This window comes from Oenanthe melanoleuca, chromosome 9 (assembly GCF_029582105.1).
Source record: "Oenanthe melanoleuca isolate GR-GAL-2019-014 chromosome 9, OMel1.0, whole genome shotgun sequence".
Taxonomy (NCBI): Eukaryota; Metazoa; Chordata; class Aves; order Passeriformes; family Muscicapidae; genus Oenanthe; species Oenanthe melanoleuca.
The window spans coordinates 13,634,438-13,657,650 of NC_079343.1; the positions used below are offsets into that span (position 1 = coordinate 13,634,438).

General features: G+C 47.8%; 2 protein-coding genes across 6 annotated transcripts in view; one reads left to right on the top strand and one right to left on the bottom strand.

Annotated features, from left to right (window-relative positions):
• Window positions 1-23,213, bottom strand: part of VEPH1 (ventricular zone expressed PH domain containing 1) — a 58,667-nt gene that overhangs the window by 31,162 nt on the left and 4,292 nt on the right. For 4 of the 5 annotated variants that reach the window (XM_056498434.1, XM_056498433.1, XM_056498430.1 and 1 more), the window contains 5 exons: window positions 20,786-21,065; window positions 19,398-19,613; window positions 16,938-17,112; window positions 2,807-2,973; window positions 1,547-1,756 (listed from right to left, as the gene is read on the bottom strand). In XM_056498434.1, the coding sequence (XP_056354409.1) occupies window positions 1,547-1,756; window positions 2,807-2,973; window positions 16,938-17,112; window positions 19,398-19,613; window positions 20,786-20,923 (906 nt within the window). In that variant the 5' untranslated portion in view covers window positions 20,924-21,065. Of the gene's footprint in view, window positions 1-1,546; window positions 1,757-2,806; window positions 2,974-16,937; window positions 17,113-19,397; window positions 19,614-20,785; window positions 21,066-22,242; window positions 22,398-23,213 lie in introns of those variants that run through there. The other variant, XM_056498432.1, reaches the window with a different exon arrangement.
• On the top strand, window positions 8,131-13,568 carry PTX3 (pentraxin 3). Its single transcript, XM_056498442.1, has 3 exons — window positions 8,131-8,353; window positions 8,807-9,325; window positions 12,267-13,568. Exons 1-3 carry the CDS (start codon window positions 8,164-8,166, stop codon window positions 12,878-12,880), a joined length of 1,323 nt encoding a protein of 440 aa, XP_056354417.1. The 5' UTR covers window positions 8,131-8,163; the 3' UTR covers window positions 12,881-13,568.

The following is a 23,213-nucleotide window of genomic DNA, read 5'->3' on the forward strand; positions in this document are numbered from 1 at the left end:
AGGGCAGGGGGTGCAGGTTCCTGCCTGAGAAGGGCAGAAAATCCCTGGCACAGCCCAGGGAGAGGAGGAGGAGGGATGAGGGAGGGCTGGGGAAGACCCTGACATGGGGGGCTGTGAGATGAGACCATCAGAGGCACATGTGGGTTGATGGTTGGAGGTTTTTTTTTTCCAGCCTGGGATATTTTATGATTCCATGATCTCACCTTCACTCAGGAATCAGCCTTGGAGGCATTTCCTTCTGCTCTCAGGGGAGGTGATTCTTTGTAAAACCATCTTTGGGGTAGTGGAAATGTCCCTGCCCACAGCTGGGATGAGCTTCAAGGTCCCTTCCAAGCCCAACCACTCTGTCATTTCAAGATCTTCCATAATTCAGAATTATTCACACTTCCTAACGTTTTAGACAGCAAAACAAGAGAGGAGCTGTTGATTTCCTTGTGGAACGTTCACCTCCAGCACCCTCTGTGTGTTGTTTTTATCCCTGTTTTTGAGTCTGGATGTCAGTGTCAAACACAGCAAACAAATGACAAACGTGTCCTCCCCATGGGAGGATGCTGCTGAGCCAGCAGATTCCTAAAAAATCAGACTCATGACACAGGACATGGTGAGATCTAACTCAGCACTGACTCCAGGGAGACTGGACATCAATTATTCAGTGCAGGATGTGTGTGCTCCACTCAGTAATTGGTGCAGCCACATAAACCAACAGGTTCAAAATATGAGGGGGGAAAATATTCTTTGAATCCTGTCTTTGTAAACTTTAGTGTGGAATTTCCAGCACCATGTGAAACCCAACAGGGCCAGTTGGTTCCTTGCTTGTTCTTGGTTTGGTATAAAACAATCACAGCAATAAAAGGCAAAATAAATAAATTCAGCCCCTTTGAAGTAGCAGAACTCAGAGGAAATGGAGCCTCAGAGACAGCCAGATGGGGAGAGCTGCTTCAACACCCCAAAACACAGAATCCAAATGAGATCCTTCAGTTCTGAGCCCAGCTGTGCTAGCTGAGGATTGGCTGGTAAGCCACTGTAAAGTTTCTAGAAAATGCTGACTCTCAAATGCTAAATACAGAATTAAATGTGGTCACCTGCAGATCTTATAAAAGGAAAACTTGCTGGGGGATGGAAGTAAACAAGGAGAGAACAAAAAACTTCATTTGGCTCCCAGGCCTCAATGGGATTTTGGCTCCTCTTTCCACACAACAGAAATAAGATTTTCAAAGCCAAACCAAATCTGGTTTTGATTCTTCAGAGATAAATTTAATTTTACATGAATATAAAGCTCCAGATCAGTAGAAACAGCAAGGATGGTGTCTTCCTGTGCTGCTCTGACACAGGAGGCCCAGCCAATACACACCCAAATTCATTGCCAAAGGGGGAAGGACTGGAATAAAATCATCTTTAAGGTCCCTCCAACCACAACCACTCCATGATTCCATTGAGGACAGGCTGGTTACTCATGAAGAAATAAATACATGGATGCATTAGTTTATATAGATTAAAACCAACCCCAAACCCAAGCAAGTCCTTTTGTTTTTGTTTTCCACCTTACCTCATCGAGATGTCCAACAGCTCCAAAGATCTTTGCTGTCTGCCCAATCAAAGTGGGAAAAGTCTCCCCAATTTCCCTCAGCGTGGGAAGGAAAGGGGCCAAGGCTGCAGGTTCATAACTGGATATTTCCAGAAGGATGTTCAGAATCACCTCACTGTGGTTGGGGTCCCTCAGGTGTCCAAATAAAAATGGCAAACACTCTTTCAGCACCTGTTAAAAAACCAGAAACAAATTGGATCTCTGGTTTGAATTGTGAATGCATATAACCAGAGAGACACAACCACCAGAGTGATAAAAATAAGCCCCCAGACTCAGAGTTAATAGAAGAGTTTTCCACCCTTGGTGACCTTTGCATGGAGCTGTTGCTGAGGTCAATCCAAGTTCAAGTGAACATATGGAAAAAGGATAAGCTCTGCTGTAAAATATGGCAGCTATGCATAAATAAGTAAGGAAATGCCCAATTAAAAAAAACAAAGCTAAACAAAAAAAACCACCTCTACAAAATATTTTCCTTGCTCCAGGCCAGTCTATATTTTATGGATTAAACCAACATAAGACTCAGCCTTCCTCGATGATGCAGTAAATTAAAGTATTTGTAGAAATTTTTGGGTTCCACCAGAATCTAAACAATGTGACAAGGTCAGGAGCTGGAATAGGGGGAAAATGGGGGGCAAGACCCTCACTGCACTAAAAGTGTAGTGTAGGTAAGTTGTCATTTCTTGTGAGAACCCCGTTTTCAGAAGGGTGTTGTCCTCAGAGCCATCTGCCAAACAGGATGCAAGTCCCCACTGAGGGATTAATTCAGAGTACACAACACACTAAATTACCTTGGATCATGGAAACTGCTGCATCTGTGGGAAAGACATTCAGACAGACACGGGGCATGAAACAACCCCTTCTTCTGTTCTTTTTTTTGAGGATTATCAGTTCTCATCAGTTCCTAAATCATGCTAATTGTCCTTGACACGGATTTTAACACAGTCCATGTACACTGACAGAAACACAGTTATGGGATTTCACCCTCAGCTGACAGAGGAAGAGCCAAAAACGTTGGAGACAAATGGTTCAACCCAAACCTTTTGGTCCAGCAGAATCTTTGCTCTGTTCTCTTTATGGCTTGGTGGACTTGGGATGGAATTAAAGAAGAGAGAGAAGGAATTAGCAGAGAGATGAGGAATTAGCAGAGCCCCGTGCGATTCCTCCCTCCCCAAGGCTGTGGAACACAAAGGAGGGGCAGGGGATATTCCCAGCACGATTTACCCCCAGTTGTCTCTTCCTGGCCACGGTGTGCAGGAGCCTGAGGAGGTGGAGCTGCTCGGGAGGGTCCAGCTGGGCCATGGGGGCCACCAGGTCGGGCAGGCGGGCGAGGATCGGCCGCGGGCGCTGCTCCAGGAGCGCGGGCAGCACCCGCAGCAGCATCCAGTTCCCTGGGGACACAGCAGCACAGGGGCACTCAGGGCCTTAGCTTCTGCATTTCCAGATCCTGCACTGCCCTGCTGTGTGACTCTGAGCTCCACATAAATGTCACAAGTTCTCCTCCCAGCTCAGTCACACACAGCAATCCTTTCCCAGCCCAGAACCAAGGACACGCTGCAGCTCCAGCCCCAAAAAGTGCAAATGAGAGAATGGAGGAGAGAATCTGGGAGGGTGGGACTGCAGAGCCTGGAGCTGGGATTGGGCAGTGAACCCCAAGATGGGAATGGACCCAAACTGATAAAAGTGTGAAACTCGTGACCCATCGTGTGTCCATCTTGCACTGCCCAAAGTGAATCCTTGGAAGGTTTTCAATAAATTCCTGCTTTATTCCCTTAACTCTGCCCAGCCTCTGCTCCAGGGAGCCTCTCCAGGCATCACTGCACTGGGCAGAGCCCCCCAGAACCAGCACACTCCAGCTGAACAATCACAGCACACCTTGGGATGGGGAGATGTTGGAGCTCATCTCCTTCCACCCCTCCCCTGGTACCTCCCACCAGGTTGCTCCAACCTGGCCTTGAAGGATCATCAATACAAAACCAGGGAGGCATAAAGCTGTAAAAAGTTCTATATTGGGCCAAGAAACCAAATAACTTATCAAACTAGAGCAAATCATTGTGTAAAGAAAACCCCACTAATTCCTATTAATCATCATTTTATTTCTGAATATCATCAGAACGTTGCTTAATGAGCTTTGAGTTTTGGATGATGCTGTGTTGAGTCCTAGGCCAAACTAAGTGTGATTTCAATTAACAAAGAAACAAAAGAAGAAAGAAGGAGAGAAATGACAAAGAAACAACAAAGAACAGCAGAAGACCAAAACTACAATTCTCCTTTACTGAGATTCAGATTTTCAAATTAAATAAGCATCATATGGAAGGAATAGCTGGCTAACAGAACTAAACATGCATTTGAACAGAAATAGTTAAGGATGCCATTTCCAGGAATAGAAAGGAGCCAGAGAGAGCCAACTGCAGACAGACAGAGATATGCTAAACCCTCTCTCACACGTTTTCTTAACATGTCTGTGCATAATTCAATTTGAAGCCAGGCTCATACCAAAATATATAACTTCACATCTCAGTACATGCCTGCCTCAATGGATTTAAGTTTCACTTGAGCAACATATGGAAAACATCTGCCTATTGCAACCCAGTAAGGCTCCTTTTTGTAAACCCTGCAAGTCCTCACGGCCTCTCTGCATTTGGTTTCCAGGAGGAATCAGCTCTCTGGCCTGCTGCTTTTCCTCCCATTTCCATCTGAGCTGGAGAACTCTGGAAGATAAGCAGATCTGTTCATGGATGGTAGGAAAGGGATATTTGGGTTCAGGCTGGAGCACGTGGGGCTTTGGCAGAGACAGCAAATGCACCCCAGGACACGGCTGGGTCCCACCCAGCCCTGAGCCAGGAAACCAGCACATAACTCAGGGCAGGTTCAGACAGCTCTGAGCCCAGCAGCTTGTAATGATCCCTGAGGCTCCTTTCCTGCTCAGGAGCAGCTCCACACTCCAGCCAGCCACACTTCTGCACCTTGTCCTGCTTGGGGGATCCCTGGCTGCTCCCCAAAGGCTGCCCCGAGCCCCCCAAGGCCAGGTCAGACCCACTCCCAGCCCACAGCCACATTTATCTGCTTCTGTTCACACAGTCACCAAGGCCAGGGCCAAAGGACACAGAATCACCCTGAAATTCACCCTGGTGAATCACCCTGAAAAGAAGAGCAAGCTCTCCATTCTGGCCATTTGCTAACCACATTCCCCAGGCTCTTCCTGATGTTCCCAGTGGATCTGGATAAAAGTTGTCAACATCAACATTACATGGGATTGATGGCAAGCAAAAATTCCTCCCAGAGGGAGAACCTGGAGATCAGGGAGAGGTTCTGCTTCCCCCAGAGGGTGCTGGGCACAGCCCCAAGGCTGCCAGAGCTCCAGGAGTGTTTGAACACCACTCCAGGGATGCCCAGGGTGGGATTTTGGGGTGTCTGTGCAGGGCCAGGGCTGGACTGGAGGATTCTGGGGGTCCTTTCCAACTCAGGATATTCACTGATAAAAAGGTGAGAGGATGGATTCACTGGAACTTTTCTAGACTCATGTCATAGTTCTAAATTGAAACATTTTGTGCTGATTACACCAAAAATTATTTTCTCTCTGGCTGACGTCGTGCTTCCAGCACTAAGTCCTTTCTTTGTACTTGCCCAGATTGCACTGGAAGTTTTCTGCCCACGTGGAGCAGAGCCCTTAAACTCCAGTCAGATCCCAGCAACGATTGCAAAAGATGAAATTCCCGTATTCCTGGACAGGCAAATTTCCTCTCAGCTATAGATGTGTGATGGGAAGGAATCCAAGAGGGAGTAACAGAAAAAAAAAAAAAAAAAAAAGCAGCTTTAAGCAAGGAAAGACACCAACCTGAGCCATGCTATTGCCTAAGCTGGGATGTCAGGGCTAGGAAGGGATCTGCAAAGGGGGAGTGATTATTTAGTCTGGCAGAGGGTTTGCAGTGCGGGGTGCAGCAGAGCAGTGACGCAATCGCCGTGATGGACTGCAGCCACCAAACCTCTCTGAACAAAAAATACTTTGTGCAAACGCAGCTCTGGGCAGTTTCCTGCAGCAAACACTGCTGGGCTGATAGTCCCTCACCAAGATAAATGAAAAGCACAGGCAATCAGGGCAGTGAGATTGAAGTGACCTCACGGACATGGAATTGCTTTTAAGTGAAGGATCTGTGTGCACACGTGTAATTAACCCCAGACATCCCAGTTTGGGTCTGGTCTTCAGAGACCTCAAAAAGATCAGCAGGCACAGCCCAATGGGACATTTTCTGCTCTTTTCAAGTTTGAGGTAGCAAGGGATGCTCAGAGCTGTTTGTTTGTCACATCTTTACAGGCTCTGAGGGGATTTATGCACATCCTGATTCCCAGAGCTCAGACAGACAGAGGTGATATTGGGAATTCTGAATAATTCACTTTTCCCCAGTCTTGCTTCATCTGCCTCAATCTAAACTAAGAGCCTGAAATATTTGTTGTGTGAGAATGGAAAGAACATCCCACTCAACTCCCTAAGTGCCTTCCTTCCCTCTTCCTTCCCTGACCCCCAGTACTTCCCAAATTTTCTCACCCTTCCCAAGCACACCACATGCTGGAAATGACAATCCCAGCAGTGTCCTACAGCTGGGGACACTCCATGGCTGCAGGTGAGCCAGGAGGGACCCCAGGGGGTGGCAGGATGGTGCCAGCCCTGCTCCCATTCCTGGAAAAAGCTGCCCTGAGCTCCAGCTCTGCCCATCCCAGCAGCACAGAGAGCTTGGGAAGAACATCCAATGGAGCACATTCCCACTGTCCCATGGGCAGATGGATTTTCACTCCAAAAGCACTTCCCAAAGACAAAATCCCCACCACCAAGAGTAATTTTTCCCCCAGGATGATTCAGGTTTGGCACATACCTGCTTGAAAATCATGGGATCACTGAGGTTGGAAAGGATCTCCAGGATCTGAGCCCAACCTGTGCCCCCACCTCATCCCCAGCACCCTCCCAGGGAATTCCTCCCCAATACCCAAGGCACAGGCAGTGCAGGTTTGTGTAAGCAAAACCAGAGACACAAATGGAAAGGGAGCACAGATTCCAAGTTAGATGTAATGACAGGATTTTTGCTGTTCTCTGGATATTTCATAGCCAATCCATAATCTATATGAGATCACCCTTAATCTCACCTCAGCAAAGCACCTCTGACATGATTAATGGCCTGTTGCACCAACAAGATCACAGAATTTAAATCAGATTAATACCAATAAGACTCAGACTAAATGAATATTTCATTGTTTCTCTTTTTCAGAGGTAACAGACACAACTCTGATTGTGCAGCTGCAGATTTACAGCTCCCCAAACAGGATTCAGCACTAACAGATTACCTGGAGTAACTGTGGTGTAAGTGCTAATTAGGGCTGGAAAAGCAGAACCCAACAAGCTGTTAGAGCTCCTTAAGAGCTCTCCTGCATTGCTTAAAGCAATAAACTGTTTGTATACAATAGAATTTATTGCACAGCAGTGCCAAACTCTCCAAAAAAGCTGCACTATTTAGCTTTTAGACACGTGTATCCAAACCAACTCCAGGTATGTTTGTTTATCTACCAATCCCCTCCAGAGCTCTGGCACACAAACTGAATTCACAGGGAACTGTTGGAAAGGATAAGGATTTGACAGGAAAGTCTCACAGATATGTATGCATATATAACAGAAAGATTTTTGAATATAGAATCTGAAAAAGAAATAAAAATAAAAGCCAGTTTTGATATAGAAAAAAAGAATTGCTGAGCCAGTCTTACTGGATAACTAGAAGGCAAAGTGTGTGTTAGCATGGGAGTTAGAAGGGGTTTTTATGACTCAGAGCAAAGGATAAATCTACCTTAAACAAAAGATGTTTTTACCAAGCAAAAAGATTTTCACAAACAAAAATGTCATGCTGCAAGTAGAAAAAAAGATCTCAAAAATTTCCACAGTAAGAAAACTGAAAAAAACTTCGAGCTTAAATTATATATGTAACATTATTATATGTAACACATTAACTTTTGTAATTAAAAAATAGTAATGAAAAAACAAAAAATAATATGGTAATGTTAGTAGTTATGATAAGCTATAGGTAATAGTAGAAGTATTGATTGGTTGTCACGTAGAAAAATGCTCTGTAATAAAAAATACACAATGAGATGTAGAAAATAGAAATAGAGCTGGCTTCAGATGAACCCACAGCTGGGAGCTGAGCTCTTTGTCACCCCCGACCCGCGAATTGCTGCATCATTTAAACACAATAAACAGCATTTAAAGAGCCACCTAGAGCATTGCTCATTCCGGCTCTTACAGGGAACGCTTTCTTTCCCCAAATGACACAAATCCAACCCATCCAACCCATCCCGAGCTCCCAGCCCCGCACGCCCCGCTCCGCCCCGGGCGAGCGCGGCTCTCCCCGCTCTCGCCTTTGGCCACTCAGAGCATCCCGCGGGCGACCCCGGAGGGTTGGGATTGAGCTCTGTGCCCGCCCCTTTCCCTTCTCCCCTTCCCATCCCATCCCCTCCAAAAGGCAGAGCCCGGAGCGCCGCGCTCCCCGCCTCGTTCATCGCGCTCCGCTCGCCGCCCCGCGGTGGCCGCAGCCCGGGAGATGCTGGCCCGGGAGATGCTGGCCCGAGAGATGATGCTGGCCCGAGAGCTGCTCGCCCTGCTCGCCCTGCTCGCCCTGCTCGGCGCTCCCGGCGCTGCTGCCTCCGCCGTGGGTGAGGACGATGACTACGAGCTCATGTACGTGAACCTGGACAATGAAATCGAAGGTCCGGCCCCTGCGGCTGAGGAAGGTGAGTCAATTTAACCCGAATTCGGTTTAAGGTGCAGAACTGCCCGCCTTGCTGCCGAGCTCTTACAAGAGTTATTGCTGCAAACATAATTCGCTTTTCCCAGAGGGGAAGCTCGTGCTCGTAGCTGTAGATTTTTTTGGGCTGTAATGGTAAAGCTCTCGGATGGGATGCCTCGGACTGTGCTTCAGGCTCTTTATTTCTCGGTGTTCCTGCAGAAGGCTGTTGCTGTCCCAGGGTTTAGGATCTCTAATCACACCCCTGCACTGTTCTGTCCTGATGCAGGGGTTGGAACCCGATTATCTGCAGGGTCCCTTCCAACCCACACCAGTCTGTGAACCCACGATCCTGGGACAGGCTGGAGCACACGAGCCTTGCACAGAGCCAGATTTTGCCAAACACTCCCGTTTAAAACTCGGCACAAAGGAACAGCAACATCTGTCCGTTCCCTTCCAGCTGCTGCGTGCGACTGCCAGCGGGAGCACAGCAAGTGGGACAAGCTGTTCATCATGCTGGAGAACTCGCAGATGAAGGAGAACATGATGCTGCAGGCTCTGGATGAGCTCCCCGGGCTGCAGCTGCAGACCCTGAAGGCAGAGCTGAGCCAGCTCACCACCACCCTGGCGGGCACCTTGGCCACTGTCACCTCCCAGGTGGTGGCCCAGGTGGAGCAGGTGCTGCAGAGGAGCAGGGAGCAGGCTGAGGAGGCCAGGAGGCTGCAGGAGTGGGAGCAAGGGAAGGTTCTGGAGCACGTCCTGCAGCTGAGCCACAACGTGTCCGTGAGGCTGGGCTGGCTGGAGAGCGCCTGGCGTGGCAGGGCCGAGCAGCAGGCACAGCAAACAGCCCTGCAGGAGGAGCTGGGTGCCGGCACAGGGGACAGTCCCATCCTCAGCTCGGTGTGGAGGGAGCTGCAGCAGACCCGGGCTGAGCTGAGGGTGTCACAGCAATGGGCAGCTCAGCACCTGCTGCCAGCAGGTAAGGCCAGAGACAGAGCTCTGGGGGCCACAAACCCTCCTGGGCACCTCCAGCCCCAGGAGCAGCTTTGAACAGGCTGTGCCTGAAGGGAGGAACCCCAGAACTTGTGGGAAAGGAGGCACTGGGCTTTTCAAATGTGGGATCAAAGAAAGGTTTCATCAAAGCTCCTCCAGAGCCAGCCAGGATCCCACCTGCTCCAGGCTCTCCCAGATCAAAGCCATTGCCAGAGAGCAGCAGAGGTATTTTAGACACCCAGGGTGTGTTCTCTCACCCTTTGCCTTCCCAGATAGTGACTGCCATGCATTTACACAGTCACAGAGCTCTCCTCTTCTCCTGCATGTTCCCACTCCTTCCTCTTCCTCCATGGACATCTCCTCACCAGCTGGGCACGCTGCAGGGCAGGGAGGGCACGTTCCCTCGTGCCAGAGGGGAGATCCTGCCCTGGACATTCCCACTGGCACAGAGAACTCAGTAACCCCTGCTGCTGCTCTTTGGGGGATTTCTCCCCTTCCAAAGCATTTGGAAGTCAGTGAGGTGGCTGCAGAAAGGTGGGCTCATACCTCAAATCCAAACTCGGGTTTTTTGTTCAACCAGACACCCAAGGAGCAGCAGCTGGGGTGTGGCAGAGCAGCCCCTCGTTTGTTTAAAGTGTGGGTGCAGAATTTCCATGTGCAAGGTAAACACGATGAAATCTCCCTGCCCACCAGCGAGCTGTCACTGCCTGGCTCCTCACTGCTGATTCACGGCTCTGTTTTCCACAGATAGAAGTTAGTGCAACCTAAACCCCCCAAAATCTACCCCAGGTTTAGGAAGGAGAGGGTGCAGCATCCCCAGAGAGAGCTCCCACACCAGGGAGCAGAAAGGAGCAATAATTGCTACAGCAAAGGCAACAGCACAACCACAACATCAAAGAGTTACAGCCTGACCTGAACCCATCCCTCCAAGCAGGGCACAGACTCAGCTTCAGAAGTAAATTGTTTTCAGTGCTTTATCACAACACCTCAAATCTTTGTGTGCTGGGAGGGGATCTTTGAGCATATTCCTGTTTTCCCCAGCCAAACCTTGCAGAGAACATGTTCTCATTCCTTATCTCCCTGTGCCTCAGCTACTCTGCACCAGGTGAGAGCAGCAAACTCGATCTGCAGTGAGGATCAGCAGTGGAAATTCGGTTTATTTCCACTGGTTCCCACGTGGTTTTACATAAAACAACCATACTTGTAAATTTAAAGGCTACATTTTAAGTACTTCCAGAGTATCTCTCTGGATATTTTTTTTTTCAAAGGGAATTTTTAGCAACTGACTTTAATTTCTCACATCTTGACTTACTGCCAGCCATCCTCTTGAGGGATTTTCTAATCACACTTTTTTGTTCTTCACTGAGGCTGGTTTTAATTTTGTTTAGGCTTTGATAATAGAGCCTGAAAGCCTGCTAATTAAAAGCTTTTTCACAATAGTGCTCCTAAGTAGCATTTTAAGGAGAATCCCCAGCAGTTGCTCACTGACCCTGCCCCTCTTCAAAAGGGTCAATGGGAGATGTAAAATCTGCTCAAAGCTGGAGGGAAGCAGCCCATGAAATACCACAGCAGCTCAGTCCTGGAGGGCACAAAGAGTCCTTCATTCCCTGGAGCAGAAATTTCCACACACGTTTTAGACATTTCAGATCCTCCAGCTTCTTTAAACAGGAAATGAAGCAGCTTAATTGGAGAAGGGGCTGCTTGTTCCCTCTGTCACCTTGGATATTAACTTGGGTGCAACCAGGGAACAGCACAGAAACCACCAGAAATGTCTTGGCTTTACTGATCACCACTTGCTTTCCCAAGCTGCATAAATTTCTGTTTAGTGGTTTTAACTAATCTAATTTCTATTATCAGCACTTTGATTCATTGGACATGAGAGAAGAGCTGGTTTAAAAGTATCAGTTGTCTCATCATTTCTCCTCTTTAACCAGTGCCCGTGAATGCTCCTGACAAAAAAACTTGAAGGGAGGGTCAGGCAAGGGGCTCATGGAAATTAAATAAGCAAACCCATCTCAGCATGTTCCTGCCAACATTTGCTGCTTTTCAGGGGCTGCTGTGCCCTGATGCCCCATTATCCATGGCACAGCCTTCCCCTCTCCTGGGGACACCTCAGTGTCCAAACCTGTTTGAGGGGGTCCCTGACCCTTCTCCCAGCACAAGTGAATTATTTTCACTGCTCACACTTAGAGCAGAGGATAAAACACTTCAGTGGCACCCAGGGAGGCTTCCCCAACTACCTGGCAGAATTACCCAGTCAAGGGCTGAGTGTCCCTCTCCCAGGAGGTGGGGCTCCATTCAGAGCTTCCCCAAGGAAGCTGCATTAACCCTTTGGATGCCACAGGACTGTTCAGTGCCCTCTGTGCAGGCAGGGAAGAGCCAAGAGTTTCCTGCAGCTGGGTTATCCCTTGCCATAGTGCCCAGCAATTCCTCCAGCAGCTCCTTCCAGCCAGCCTGGGGTAGGTTCCTGCATCCCAGTGGATGGGCTGAGCTCCCTTGGGGAAGGCTGGAAGTGAGCCCTGGCTCAGGAATTGGGACAGGCTGCCCTGAGGAGTGATGGAATCCCCATCCCTGGGAGTTCTCAGATGGGGGGGTGTGGCACTTGATCACTGGTTTAGTGGTGAGCACAGTGGTGCTGGGCTGGCAGTTGGACTTCCCAGAATCAGGGAATGGTTTGGGGTGAAGGGATCTTAAAGATCATCTTGTTCCAGCCCCACCTGCCATGGCAGGGACACCCTTCCCTACCCAGCTGCTCCAAGCCTTGTCCAGCCTGGCCTGGGACACTGCCAGGGATGGGGCAGCCACAGCTTGGTGACCAGAGAGATCTTTTCCACCCTTAATGAGCCCATGTAATATCAAAACTCCCAACTGTGCACCTACAGATAAACCAGTTCTCACTTACCTGACAATCTCCCAAACCTTTCCAGGCTGTGAAACTGCAATTCTCTTCCCCATGCGCTCGAGGAAGATCTTTGGGAGTGTCCACCCCACCTCTGCCATGACCCTGAGCTCCTTCACTGCCTGCATCTGGCTGAAGGTGACCGAGGCCCTGGACAAAACCATCGTCTTCTCCTACGGGACCAGGTTCAACCCCTACGAGGTGCAGCTGTACCTGAGCCGGGGCTCGGCCGTGCTGGCCGTGGCCAGTGCCCAGCACAAGTTAGCTGCCAGAAACGTGGTTACTCCTGGGAAATGGCTGCACCTGTGTGGCACCTGGAGCTCAGAGAACGGATCTGCATCGCTGTGGGCGCAGGGGCAGCTGGCAGCCAGCGCCTGGGACGTGGCTGGGGCTCACACCATCCCTGCCGGGGGCATCCTGCAGCTGGGCCAGGAGAAGAACGGCTGCTGCGTGGGAGGGGGGTTTGATGAAGCTCTGGCTTTCTCAGGGAAGCTGACTGGCTTTAACCTGTGGGACAGAGTGCTCAGCCCTGCTGAGGTGACAGCTCAGAGCGTGGGGGACACCTGTGGCAGCCGGGGCAACGTGGTGGGCTGGGGGGTGACGGAGGTGCTGCCCTACGGAGGAGCCCAGTTCGTGTCCTAAAACCTGGGCACGGATTTCCCAGAGCTGAACTCATGCACGAGCAGCAGGGCTGCACAGCCCCTCCCTGCCTCTGGAATTCCCAAGGAACACCAGCACTGTGAGATGGGATCAGTCTCTGCCTGCTGTCCTGGCCAAACCCCAAAAGCACCCCACAGCTCAAGGCATGGCACTGGGAAAGCTGCTCCTGGGCCAGGAAACTCTCTCCAGCCCAGGGCTTTCTGATCTGTAAAGGGAGGGTCACCATGGACACTCAGGAGCCAATGGAGCTGCTGACATCCCTGCTGAGGAAAACCTGGCCTGGCTCTGCAGAACAGAACAGAGCAGCTGTGGCTGCCCCTGGATCCCTGGCAGTGCCCCAGGCCAGGCTGGACACTGGGGCTGGAGCAGCCTGGGACAGTGGGAGGTGTCCCTGCCTGGATGGGCTTTAAGGTCCAGTCCAACCCAAACCATTCCAGGCTCCTCCAGTCCTTGGGTTCTTCAGTGTTAATGTGAATTTTACAGAGGAACCACCCAAGTCCAGAAATGTGCTATTAATCCTTGTTAGTAATGTGTAGGCTCTAAGAAAGCTAGTTCCTTGTTTAAAGCATTATTTATGCCACAGATTGATATAAAAATAATATTCCCCATCATAATCTGATGTTACATTGGGAGGAAATGCAGCTGTATTATATTGTACATTGACTTTGTGATAATTTTATTGAAATTATTTTTGTAAAGTTGTTTTGTAAATAAAGATACTTTACTAGACTAAAACTCTCTACTCTTCTCATAAACCAAAATTCTGCACCAAGTCCCAGGTGGGACTTTTTTCTCATTTTGAACCATGCAGTTTTATCTGCTGGTAGAGAAAACAAAGAGCAACATCTCAGAGGAGCAGAGCACAATCCTGAGGCCAGGTTTTAAGGTACATTTGGATTTATTTGCTGCCCTCAGGGGGTTTGATAGAATCTCTGCTCAGTGCCAGTGATTCTCTTCTCCCTCACACAAACTTATCCCAAATCCTCTGTAAGCCCAGGGCTGGATACAGGGAGAGCAGCTGCAGAGAGCAGGGAGCTGCTGATGGTTTTCATGTGGAGAACAGAGCACAGAGAATGATGAATGCCCTGCTCACTGTGTCACCATTTACAGCAAGAACCATCACTTGCTACCTGCTCTGAACAATTATCATGAGGAATGTCTTACTCAGAAGCAGCCCATCCTTCTCTATTCCCATGTTTCCTGTCTCTCATTCTCTGCAGATGTCCTAAAAACACACTTGGACAAGTTTCTTGACATTGCTGCTACACTTCCTCCTGACCATAACAGATCCTTGCTGCCCAGATATAAAAGTAGTAAAAAAAGGTAAATTCCACTTTCCTGTGCCATTCAAGGGGGTTGTGCTTCATACCTAAAGTTGCACGACCTGCTCCAAAGTTTTGGCAGCATTTCTTATTTAAGGGAAAAAGAATTGCTCTGGAATTTCTCCTGTTACCCTGCAATAAAAATGTATCTACGTTATAAATGCTTGGCAGTAAAGTTGACAAAAATCCCTCACTAAGTAATATCTGCAATAACCTCAGCTACAGCACAATGAAATATCACCTCTGTTCATCTCTGGCAGCCAAAACCCAGATCCTCAGAGTTACAAAAACACTCAGGGTCCCAACACTGTGCAAGGGCAAAACCACTCTCAAATCCTCCCTCTGTTCGGTGCCCTCCAGTAAATGAAAACAAATGTCCATGAAGTACAGCAGGAAAAGGAAAATCCTCCAGAAGATCTCCAGAAATCCTTCCTGGCTGCTCCTCTCACTGCAGCTCATACCTGAAATGCTTTGTCTTGGAAGGAGCCTTCTGCTGTCAGCTCAGCTTTGGCACAGGAGCAAATGCAGAGCCAGGCCTTGCATCCTCAGCTCAGGATAAAGAGCATTTGTGGGGAGAGAAATAGCATTTGGGGAGGGGGGGAATAAATATCATTTTTGGGGGGAAAGAAATAGAATTTGGAGGAAATAAATAGAATTTGGGGGGAATAAATAGAATTTGGGGGGAATAAATAATTTCGGGGGGAAATAAATAGCATTTGGGGGGAAAGAAATAGCATTGGGGGGGGAATAAATATCATTTTTTGGGGGAAAGAAATAGAATTTGTGGGGGAATAAATAGAATTTGGGGGGGAAAGAAATAGCATTGAGGGGGAAATAAATAGCATTTTGGAGGGTAAAGAAATAGCATTTGGGGGGAAAAGAAATAGAATTGGGGGGGAAATAAATACAATTTGGGGGAATAAATAGAATTTGGGGGGAATAACTAGAATTTGGGGGGGAAAGAAATAGCATTTGGGGAAAAGAAATAGCATTTGGGGGGGAATAGAATCTGGGGGGAAAGAAATAGCATGGAGTGGGAAATAAATGGCATTTTGGGGGGGAAATAAATAGCATTTGGGGGGCAATAAATAGCATTTGGGGGGAAAGAAATAGCATTGGGGGGAAATAAATAACATTTGGAGCAGGAAATAAATAGCATTTGGGGGAAATTTGGGCTCCAATTGTGGAAAAGCCTCTGCCACCCAGATGAGGAGGGAGCTGAGGCACAGCCCAGCAGCACAGGATGCCTGAGCTGCCCTGGGACTCTCTGGTTTCGGGGCAGAGCTTTGCTGTCCCCCAGGAATGGAATAAATCCGTGGGTGACCCCGGTGCTGGGGGACAGGGTGAGCACAGGCTCCTTCCAAAGAGCTCTTTTCAGCCTGTGAGATAAGAACCTGCCTGTGCAGCCAAAGAGTTGCCCCAAGTAATGCAAAGCTCCAGTTCCTCTCCAACATTTGCAGGCAAGGGGCCAAAGTTTGCTCAGGCTGGTGCCAGGAGGCTGAGCCCCGTCTGTGCAGCCCCACAACACGGCTTTGTCTCCAAAATCTGCCCTGGAAACCCATCCCCAGCAGCTCTGCCTCCTGCTCCCTCCAGCTCTCAGGCTGCTGAGAGCTTCCCCTGCCCCAAACACCAACTATGAGCACTGGAATTAAGTCACTACACAAAACAAATCATTCTGCCTGCTCCAAGTGGCCCCTTCCAGGCTGGAATTCCCAAACCTGATATCCACAGCAACATCTGCTGGTGGAAGAACATAAATACACGACTCACAGTGCTGAAACCTGCCCTTGTGGCTGTGTGTGCAGCACTTTTCCCCAAAAAAACCATGAATACATTCACTATTTCTTTATGTTACTACCCCAGTTACAAGAGGCAATGAATAATGTTAGAACATTAATAAGTCTTAACAGAAAAAAATTAAAGATTTATAAATGCAGGATGCAGAAATTTAATTTGAGGGCTTAACATCTTCATAACAATATTATTTTAATAACTAGTTATTGCTGCTTACTGCTATTACCCCTACTTGAAGGAGAGAACTCATTTTACCACTGCAGTAGCAATGTATTGCAACAAACACTGTGAACTTTATTACTCCAATCCAATTGGAGTTCCTTTTATAGAGGAATGAATATTTTTGGCTTTTTAAACCACAAAAAAAAAAAAAAAAAAAGTAATGAGATTAGCAACATTGTTCTATATAAAGCTAATAACACAGGCACAATGAAAGAGCCACTACAAAGCTTTTATATCTTCCATCTGACTATTCCACCACAGAATGGGATTAATTTCATCCCCATTTCTCTCTTGGAGCCTTGCCAGTGACACTAAGAGGAAGGATAAGAGCTCCATGGCTGGAGCCTCATATCAGGGCTGATAATTTGGAGTCCATTAGCAGGGAATATTAACGAGTACAGATGTATTTCCTGCCCTGTGGCTCAGCCAATCCATACCAAAACCTCCAGAGGTGCAGTAAATTCACATATTCCTTGAGGAAGTCTGTAATTGGAGTGTGATTAATACACCTGATCACATTTATAGATATTTCCATAGGTCTGCTTTACATGATTTGTTTAATGGTTGGGTTGATGCTGGAGTCTTTCCCACCCCTAATGATTGATTGATTCTATAAGATAATGGTTCTGCACAGCCTTACTGATCTGGTCACACATTCAAACTTAGTTTGGGACCAAAGGCAGGCTCTGGGCTGGGCCTACCTTGGAGGACACTCCTGAGGATGGTTTCTGTGTGCTCAGCCAGCAGCTCTGCCTTGGCAATGGCAGCCAAGGACAGGTAACTGGACATGTTCCTGCACAGCTCCTTATTGCCCCTCTGCAGGAATTTCACTGCCACTGGCACAGCCAAGGCCATCACTGGAGGCCGGTTGTAATTCTGAAAATAAAAAATTAATTAATTAACATTAAAGTCTTGTGCTGGGCAAAGTAGGGAAACCAAAGTCAAAGCAGTAAGGGGAAAAAAAAAGCACAAAACTTGTAAAGAAAGGTCATGATTTGGTAGCACCACTGAAGGCAGGAATCAAAGAAAGAGCAAATACAGAAATTGAAAACTACTGCAGCAGGAAATGTAAGAACAGCCCTTTTTTTGTCTTCTGCTAGAGGAAGCAGAAGGACACTAGCAGTATATGTAAATAGAAATCAATATAAATAAAATATATAAGGTATGAAGTGCACTAAGTACATGCTAACATTTCTAACAAGACATTTTGTGTTTGGTGCTCCCTGGGTGTCAGAGGCTCCATCCATCATCCCAAAACAGGAAACACCTTGGAGCAGCCACTCCCTGGAACCCTGCTCACAGTGTAATAGCTCTAGTATTGAGCATTAATTATCCTGTAATCACTAAGATTTCATTTTTATATTTAAACTCACAGAATCCCAGAATGGCTTGGGTTGGAAAGGTCTTAAGGCTCACCTTGCCACGGGCAGGGACATCTTCCACTATTCCAGGGAGCTCCAAGCCCTGTCCAGCCTGGCCTTGGACACTTCCAGGGATCCAGGGGCAGCCACAGCTGCTCTGGGAACCTCCAGCCCATTGGAGCAGAATTCCCACTGGAATTCCAGTTCCCCTTCTCTGGGAACCTCCAGCCAATTCCTCTGAACACTGAGATTTCCCAGGAGTGCAAACTCCTCTTCCTAAAACAGCTCCCAGCTTCTGGAATCCCAGGGTTCCTGAGTGTACACTGAGTTTTGAATCAAGGTCAGAAGAGGTTTTCCGCTATTATTTAGACAGAAAATTGTGTGTACAAACCACACACATCCATTGCCAGCTGAATTCCCACAGCAGCAGGGCACTGAGGACCCACATTCCCTCTGGAGCCTCCTTAACCAGTGCTGTGCTCTCCTCTCCACTCAGTTCTGAGCAGCTCTTTGAAACTGGAGCACATCCCTGTTTCTGAAAATAATCCTGCAATGTGATTATGTCTAATTAGCAGCTGAAATCCCAGGCAACCCCTGGAACCCAGATGTTTCAGACAGCGACAGAACGAAGGAAGGCAGAGCAGACTTTCTGGACTTGCATTCTGGAGCAGCTCTGAATAGAATAAATTTATCCTGAGAAACCCCAAATCTGTTATTCCACAGAGTTTGAGTGGCTCTGAGGATTTTTCCTTGGAGCAGAGACTTGCCAAGCAGTGGACACTCCCTTCCAGAGACCCCTGAGGAAGAAGGGGCTGCAGCCACCCCTTGGTGTCAAGACAGAGAATTCTGGCAGCTGCCATATGACCAAAAGCTGCATTTTTAATGAGAAAAGCCCTGCAAATAAATGGAGCTTTCTGCAGCAGCACGTTTAAATCAACATAATGCCTCGTTGTGTTTGGCTGAGACACCACAGAGCAGGAGCCAAATGCTGCTCCAAGTTATTGCTCTGCTACTCCACACAGAGAATGGGAAGATAAGGCTTGGCTCTCTGACCAGGATTTAAAAGATCTAAGAAAATTCCAAAGAACAATTCTTTTTTTTTTTCCCCCACCCCTTACAATAAAGATAAAATCCTTAGTTAAAAAAAAGGTTTGAGTTGAGAGGGAAGGAGAAAGGTTTCATTTGTTCCATGATAAATATCAGGAAGGCACACTTAGAAAACGTGGAGGTGACAATGAAGAGCAGATTTCAATAAAGTGATACAATGATGTTTGCAAACCTTGGGGACCTCCCTGCTGCTGCTATCAACAGAGACCTGCCTGAGATCCAGCCCAGCTGGCTGATATTCGTTATTGTTCCAACTGTCCCCACATCTGCTGGAAAACCTCCTTTTATACCTCTTCTTTTTTTTAATGCAAAGGAACTTGCCAGTAAAAGCTCTGTTTTAGGGAGCAGCAAATGTACTTTTATAACTCAGCTGTGGCTGCCCCATCCCTGACAGTGCCCCAGGCCAGGCTGGACAGGGCTGGAGCAGCCTGGGGCAGTGGAAGGTGTCCCTGCCATGGCAGGGGTGACACTCGATGGAATTTAAGGTCCTTCCAACCCAAACCATTCCATGATTCTATGAGTTATCTCAATGATTTCAAGAGAGGAGAAATCACAACAGTGCAACTCCCCAAGCTCTTAATTTTAAACATAACCTCTCACAAGCACCCAAAAAGAGAGTTACAAAAGCATTTTAAAAAACAGAACCAAATTGGCAACCAGAGCACTGCACTGCTTCTTTCAGCCCAGCAATACCTGCAGGATGCAGCTCATGATGTCAGATGCAATTTTGGCATGTGGGGCATCCTCATCTTTGCCAGAGGGCTTCAGGTTGTGCTCCAGGCAGGACTCCCAGAGAGCCACCAGGGCTTTGCCGTGCTTCTCGATGGATGCAGTCTCCCTGATGGCCGTGGTGATGCGGGTGATGCAGATCTCCACCACAGCCTGGTCGTTGTCGTTGGTCTGGTAGTCCTGGGGCACAGCAAAACATCTGCCAGTGAGCCGGTGTGCCAGTGCCCTGGGTTACAATGTAAAGGTGTGCCCAAAGTGTGGATTCTATCAGCATCTGTTAAACCAGCTGGGGCAGTGACCCTGATCTCTGTGGGGATATCCTCTGCTAATGGGCCATCTCCTAAAACCAGCTGGGGCAGTCATCTTTTATCTTTCCCATGACCCATCTTCCCTCCAGGAGATATCTCCTGCTAATGGGCCAGCTGTTAAAAACCAGCTGGGGAAATGTTCTTTATCTTTCCCATGACCCTTCTTCCCTCCAGGAGATATCTCCTGCTCATGGGCCATCTTCAAACCAGCTGGGCAATCATCTTTATCTTCCCACAGCCCATCCTCCCTCCAGGAGATATCTCCTGTTCATGGCCAGTGAGTCCCAGGGCATGACTGATAAAATTCCATCATCCCACTGGGAGATGCTCCAGCCAGGGGAGGAGCCAAGCCTTTCCTACCCAGATAAAAACTGAGATTTGGGACACCAGAGCTGCCCTTACCCACTGGATTCCAGGGAAAAAGAGCTACCAGACCTTTCTACAGGATCACTGCTTCAACAAGACCCCTTCATCTGCACTGCCAACACCACCCTAGTGGGGTGTCAGGTTGTGTTCTGACTCTTTCAGTGGTTTTCCTTTTGTACTATTGCATGTATTTTATTTTTCTCTTTCTTTCCTATTAAATTGTATTTCTGACTTGGAGACTCTCACTGCTTTTGCTTTCAAAACCATTACAGCCAGGACCCCACAAAATTCAGTTTTTCTGTGTCCATTTTCCCACATCCATCTTTACAACAATGTTCAGTGTGATAGAACTCTGGAATTTGTCATCCTACAGGTCTTAATTCTCATTGCTGGGAAGGGATGGACCCCTGCAATCTCATATAACCTTTAATGTGCTTTAAATAACTATTTAATAAAAATTATTCTAAAGATGAACTGGAAATATCTTTAAGGAAAACAAGTTGGTGAAAACTGGATTTTGTCATTTTTAAACTTTAAATCTGTCATTTTTAAGCACATTTTTAAATATTATGCTTTGCTCTTCAAGTGTCTTCAGAAATCTAAATTGTTTATATCCCCCACTTATTTATACAATAGAATCTCATTTTTAAAAAAAATGAAGGACATTGTTTCACTCACTGCAGCTGAACTAATGATTCTGATCTGTTCAAGAGCTTCAGAGAGGCTTCCTTCAATCTCAGCATCCTCCAGGGAGAAGAGATCCCCTGCCCTGGACAGGTCCTTCTGTGCCAAAACCAGCCCAAAGAGATGATGCATGGCCCTGCTCAGCCCCCCCTGCAGGCACCATGGGCACAGAGAGCTCAGCTGGGGACAAAACGGGGACAATCCTGGCCAGGAGCAATCAGTTCCATATGAAGGAGAAATCTGGGCTGTATTTCAAGGCTTCCTTGGGCCCAGTCTAAAAGAAAATAAAAAGAAAAGAGGAAAAAATCAGCAAATTAGTTTTTAAATGTGTGAAAGCATCAGACAGGACCCCATGAGCCAGGGACATTCATGAATTATGTGAGTTTTTACCTTTAAATACTAAGTAGCTTAAAATTAGATTAAAAATACTAATTTTCAGTAATAACTGAACCCAAGGTTTCCTTCCTTTCTGTGCATGTTACCTGAGCAGGCTGGTGCCTGGGCCAGCTGCTGAGGGCTCCAAACCCCTTTCCATGGTCCGGAGCAGAGCTGGAGGAGGAGGAGGGTGAAGCCTCGTCCTTTATTTTCTGGGTTTTTGTATCTTGACTCCAGAAAAACATCATTAGCAAGATTAGGACGATAACAAGCTTTGTTTCCAAAAAAAATCTGTCACTTTTGTTGCCAAAATGATCCCTAGGGTTATTTAAACTCCTGTAAAACAAAGCCTTGGCAGAGGTGGAGGAATGGAGCAGAGGCTGAGCCAGGCAGGGCCAGGCTCACACTTTGGGAAGGGTCCTGCACTTGAGTCCTAAAACTCTGCTTAGTCCCACATGGATTCATTTTGGATGTCAGCTCCTCTGGATTCTCCTCTTGACTTGACAAAGCCACAAGATATAACCCTTATAATTATTATTTGAGATATGGAGTACCCTTAATCTTTATTTTTTTCTCTCTTATACAGAGGAAAAAAAAAAAAAAGGTCAAATAAAATCACAGAATAGCAGAACATTAAAGAGATGGGAGGGAATTTGAAGCCCATCCAATCCCAGCCCCCCTGCCATGGGCAGGGCCACCTCCCACTAGCCCAGGTTGCCCAAGGCAACCCTGGGAACTGCCGGGTTGGGGCATCCACAGAGGGGGCAAAACACTGAGAACCTTCTGGAAGCAACTCCCTGCTTGAAATAAAAATATCTGTTTTAATGGGCAGCCCAGTGCACTTGCTAATGCCACAAGGGCTGTTTTAATTTCCCCAACTCTGTCAATACCATTCCACAGCGCTCCCAATCCCATCAGGCAGAAGCAGAAAGGAGCCGAGATTGCAAATCCCGAGGCACAAACCACCCACCTGAGCCACAGGGATGGGGGGGCTCAGATACTCTCACCCTACTCACACTCAGCCATTCCCAAATCCAAAAAAAAGCCGCAGACACAAACAGATTTTTTTTTTTTACCTGCTCGGGCTCCCCCCGGGCCATCCTCAGGGATGGGTCCAGGTGTTCTGGGGTCACCAGAGCCCTTTTGCTGCTCTCCCCCGGCAGCATCCAGGGCAGGGTGGCAGCAGGGATCCCGGAGCTGTTAATTGCGGTGAATTACCAGCGCAGGCATCCCAGGAATGCAGAATAAAACAGCCTAAAAGTTGCCCACGGCTCCGTCAGGTGACTGAAGGAACCCGAACGCAGCGAAGCCTTATCTCTGAATGAGCTGCTCTGTTTCCAGGGCAAAATACAAAGCCTGCTCCACTTGAGGGCAGTTGTTTTTAATAGAGGAACAGAACTCTCTGTGTTAGTGGAAAAGCTATCCTTCCCTGGGAAGGGGGGGAATCAGCCCTCGGTAAGCTCACACTGTTTGGAAGAAAGAGAACAAGTGAACAGCCTTGCTGGAGAGGAGATTTCCTGGCCAAAGGAATAAATGCTGTCGTTCTGCCGCCTTTACATGAGCACAAAAGAGGGTCTGAGGTTTGCTCTGGCTTTTAACACGAGCCCCAGGAGCAGCACGACAAAATGCGCCCACATCATGCAGCAAAGTGCTCCAGGAAGGAAGGTGTGAGGAGCCCTCCCTTTGATCAGCTGCTCTGAAACACAGCAGCCCCTTCTGCAGGGGCTGGGCTCCATCCTCCCCCCAGCCCCTTCCAGCTCAGGATATTCCCTGAGCCTCGGGAACATCACTGGCCTTGTGCACATGATCCCCCCCGGGTGTGCTCCTGCACAGGAGTTTCTCAGAGAGAAACTGAGCTCTACCTGAACAGAGAATTTTATGTTTTATAGACAATACTCAGGATAATGCAGGAAAACGTTTCTTTATTGTGAGCTCTTGGAAATGGAATTATGGCAAATCCTCTTAATGCTTACATTGTGTAACAGTGCTGGAAATACTTTCCTTGCATCAGCATTAAAGAGAATTGTTCCTGAAGCATTTCCTTGCT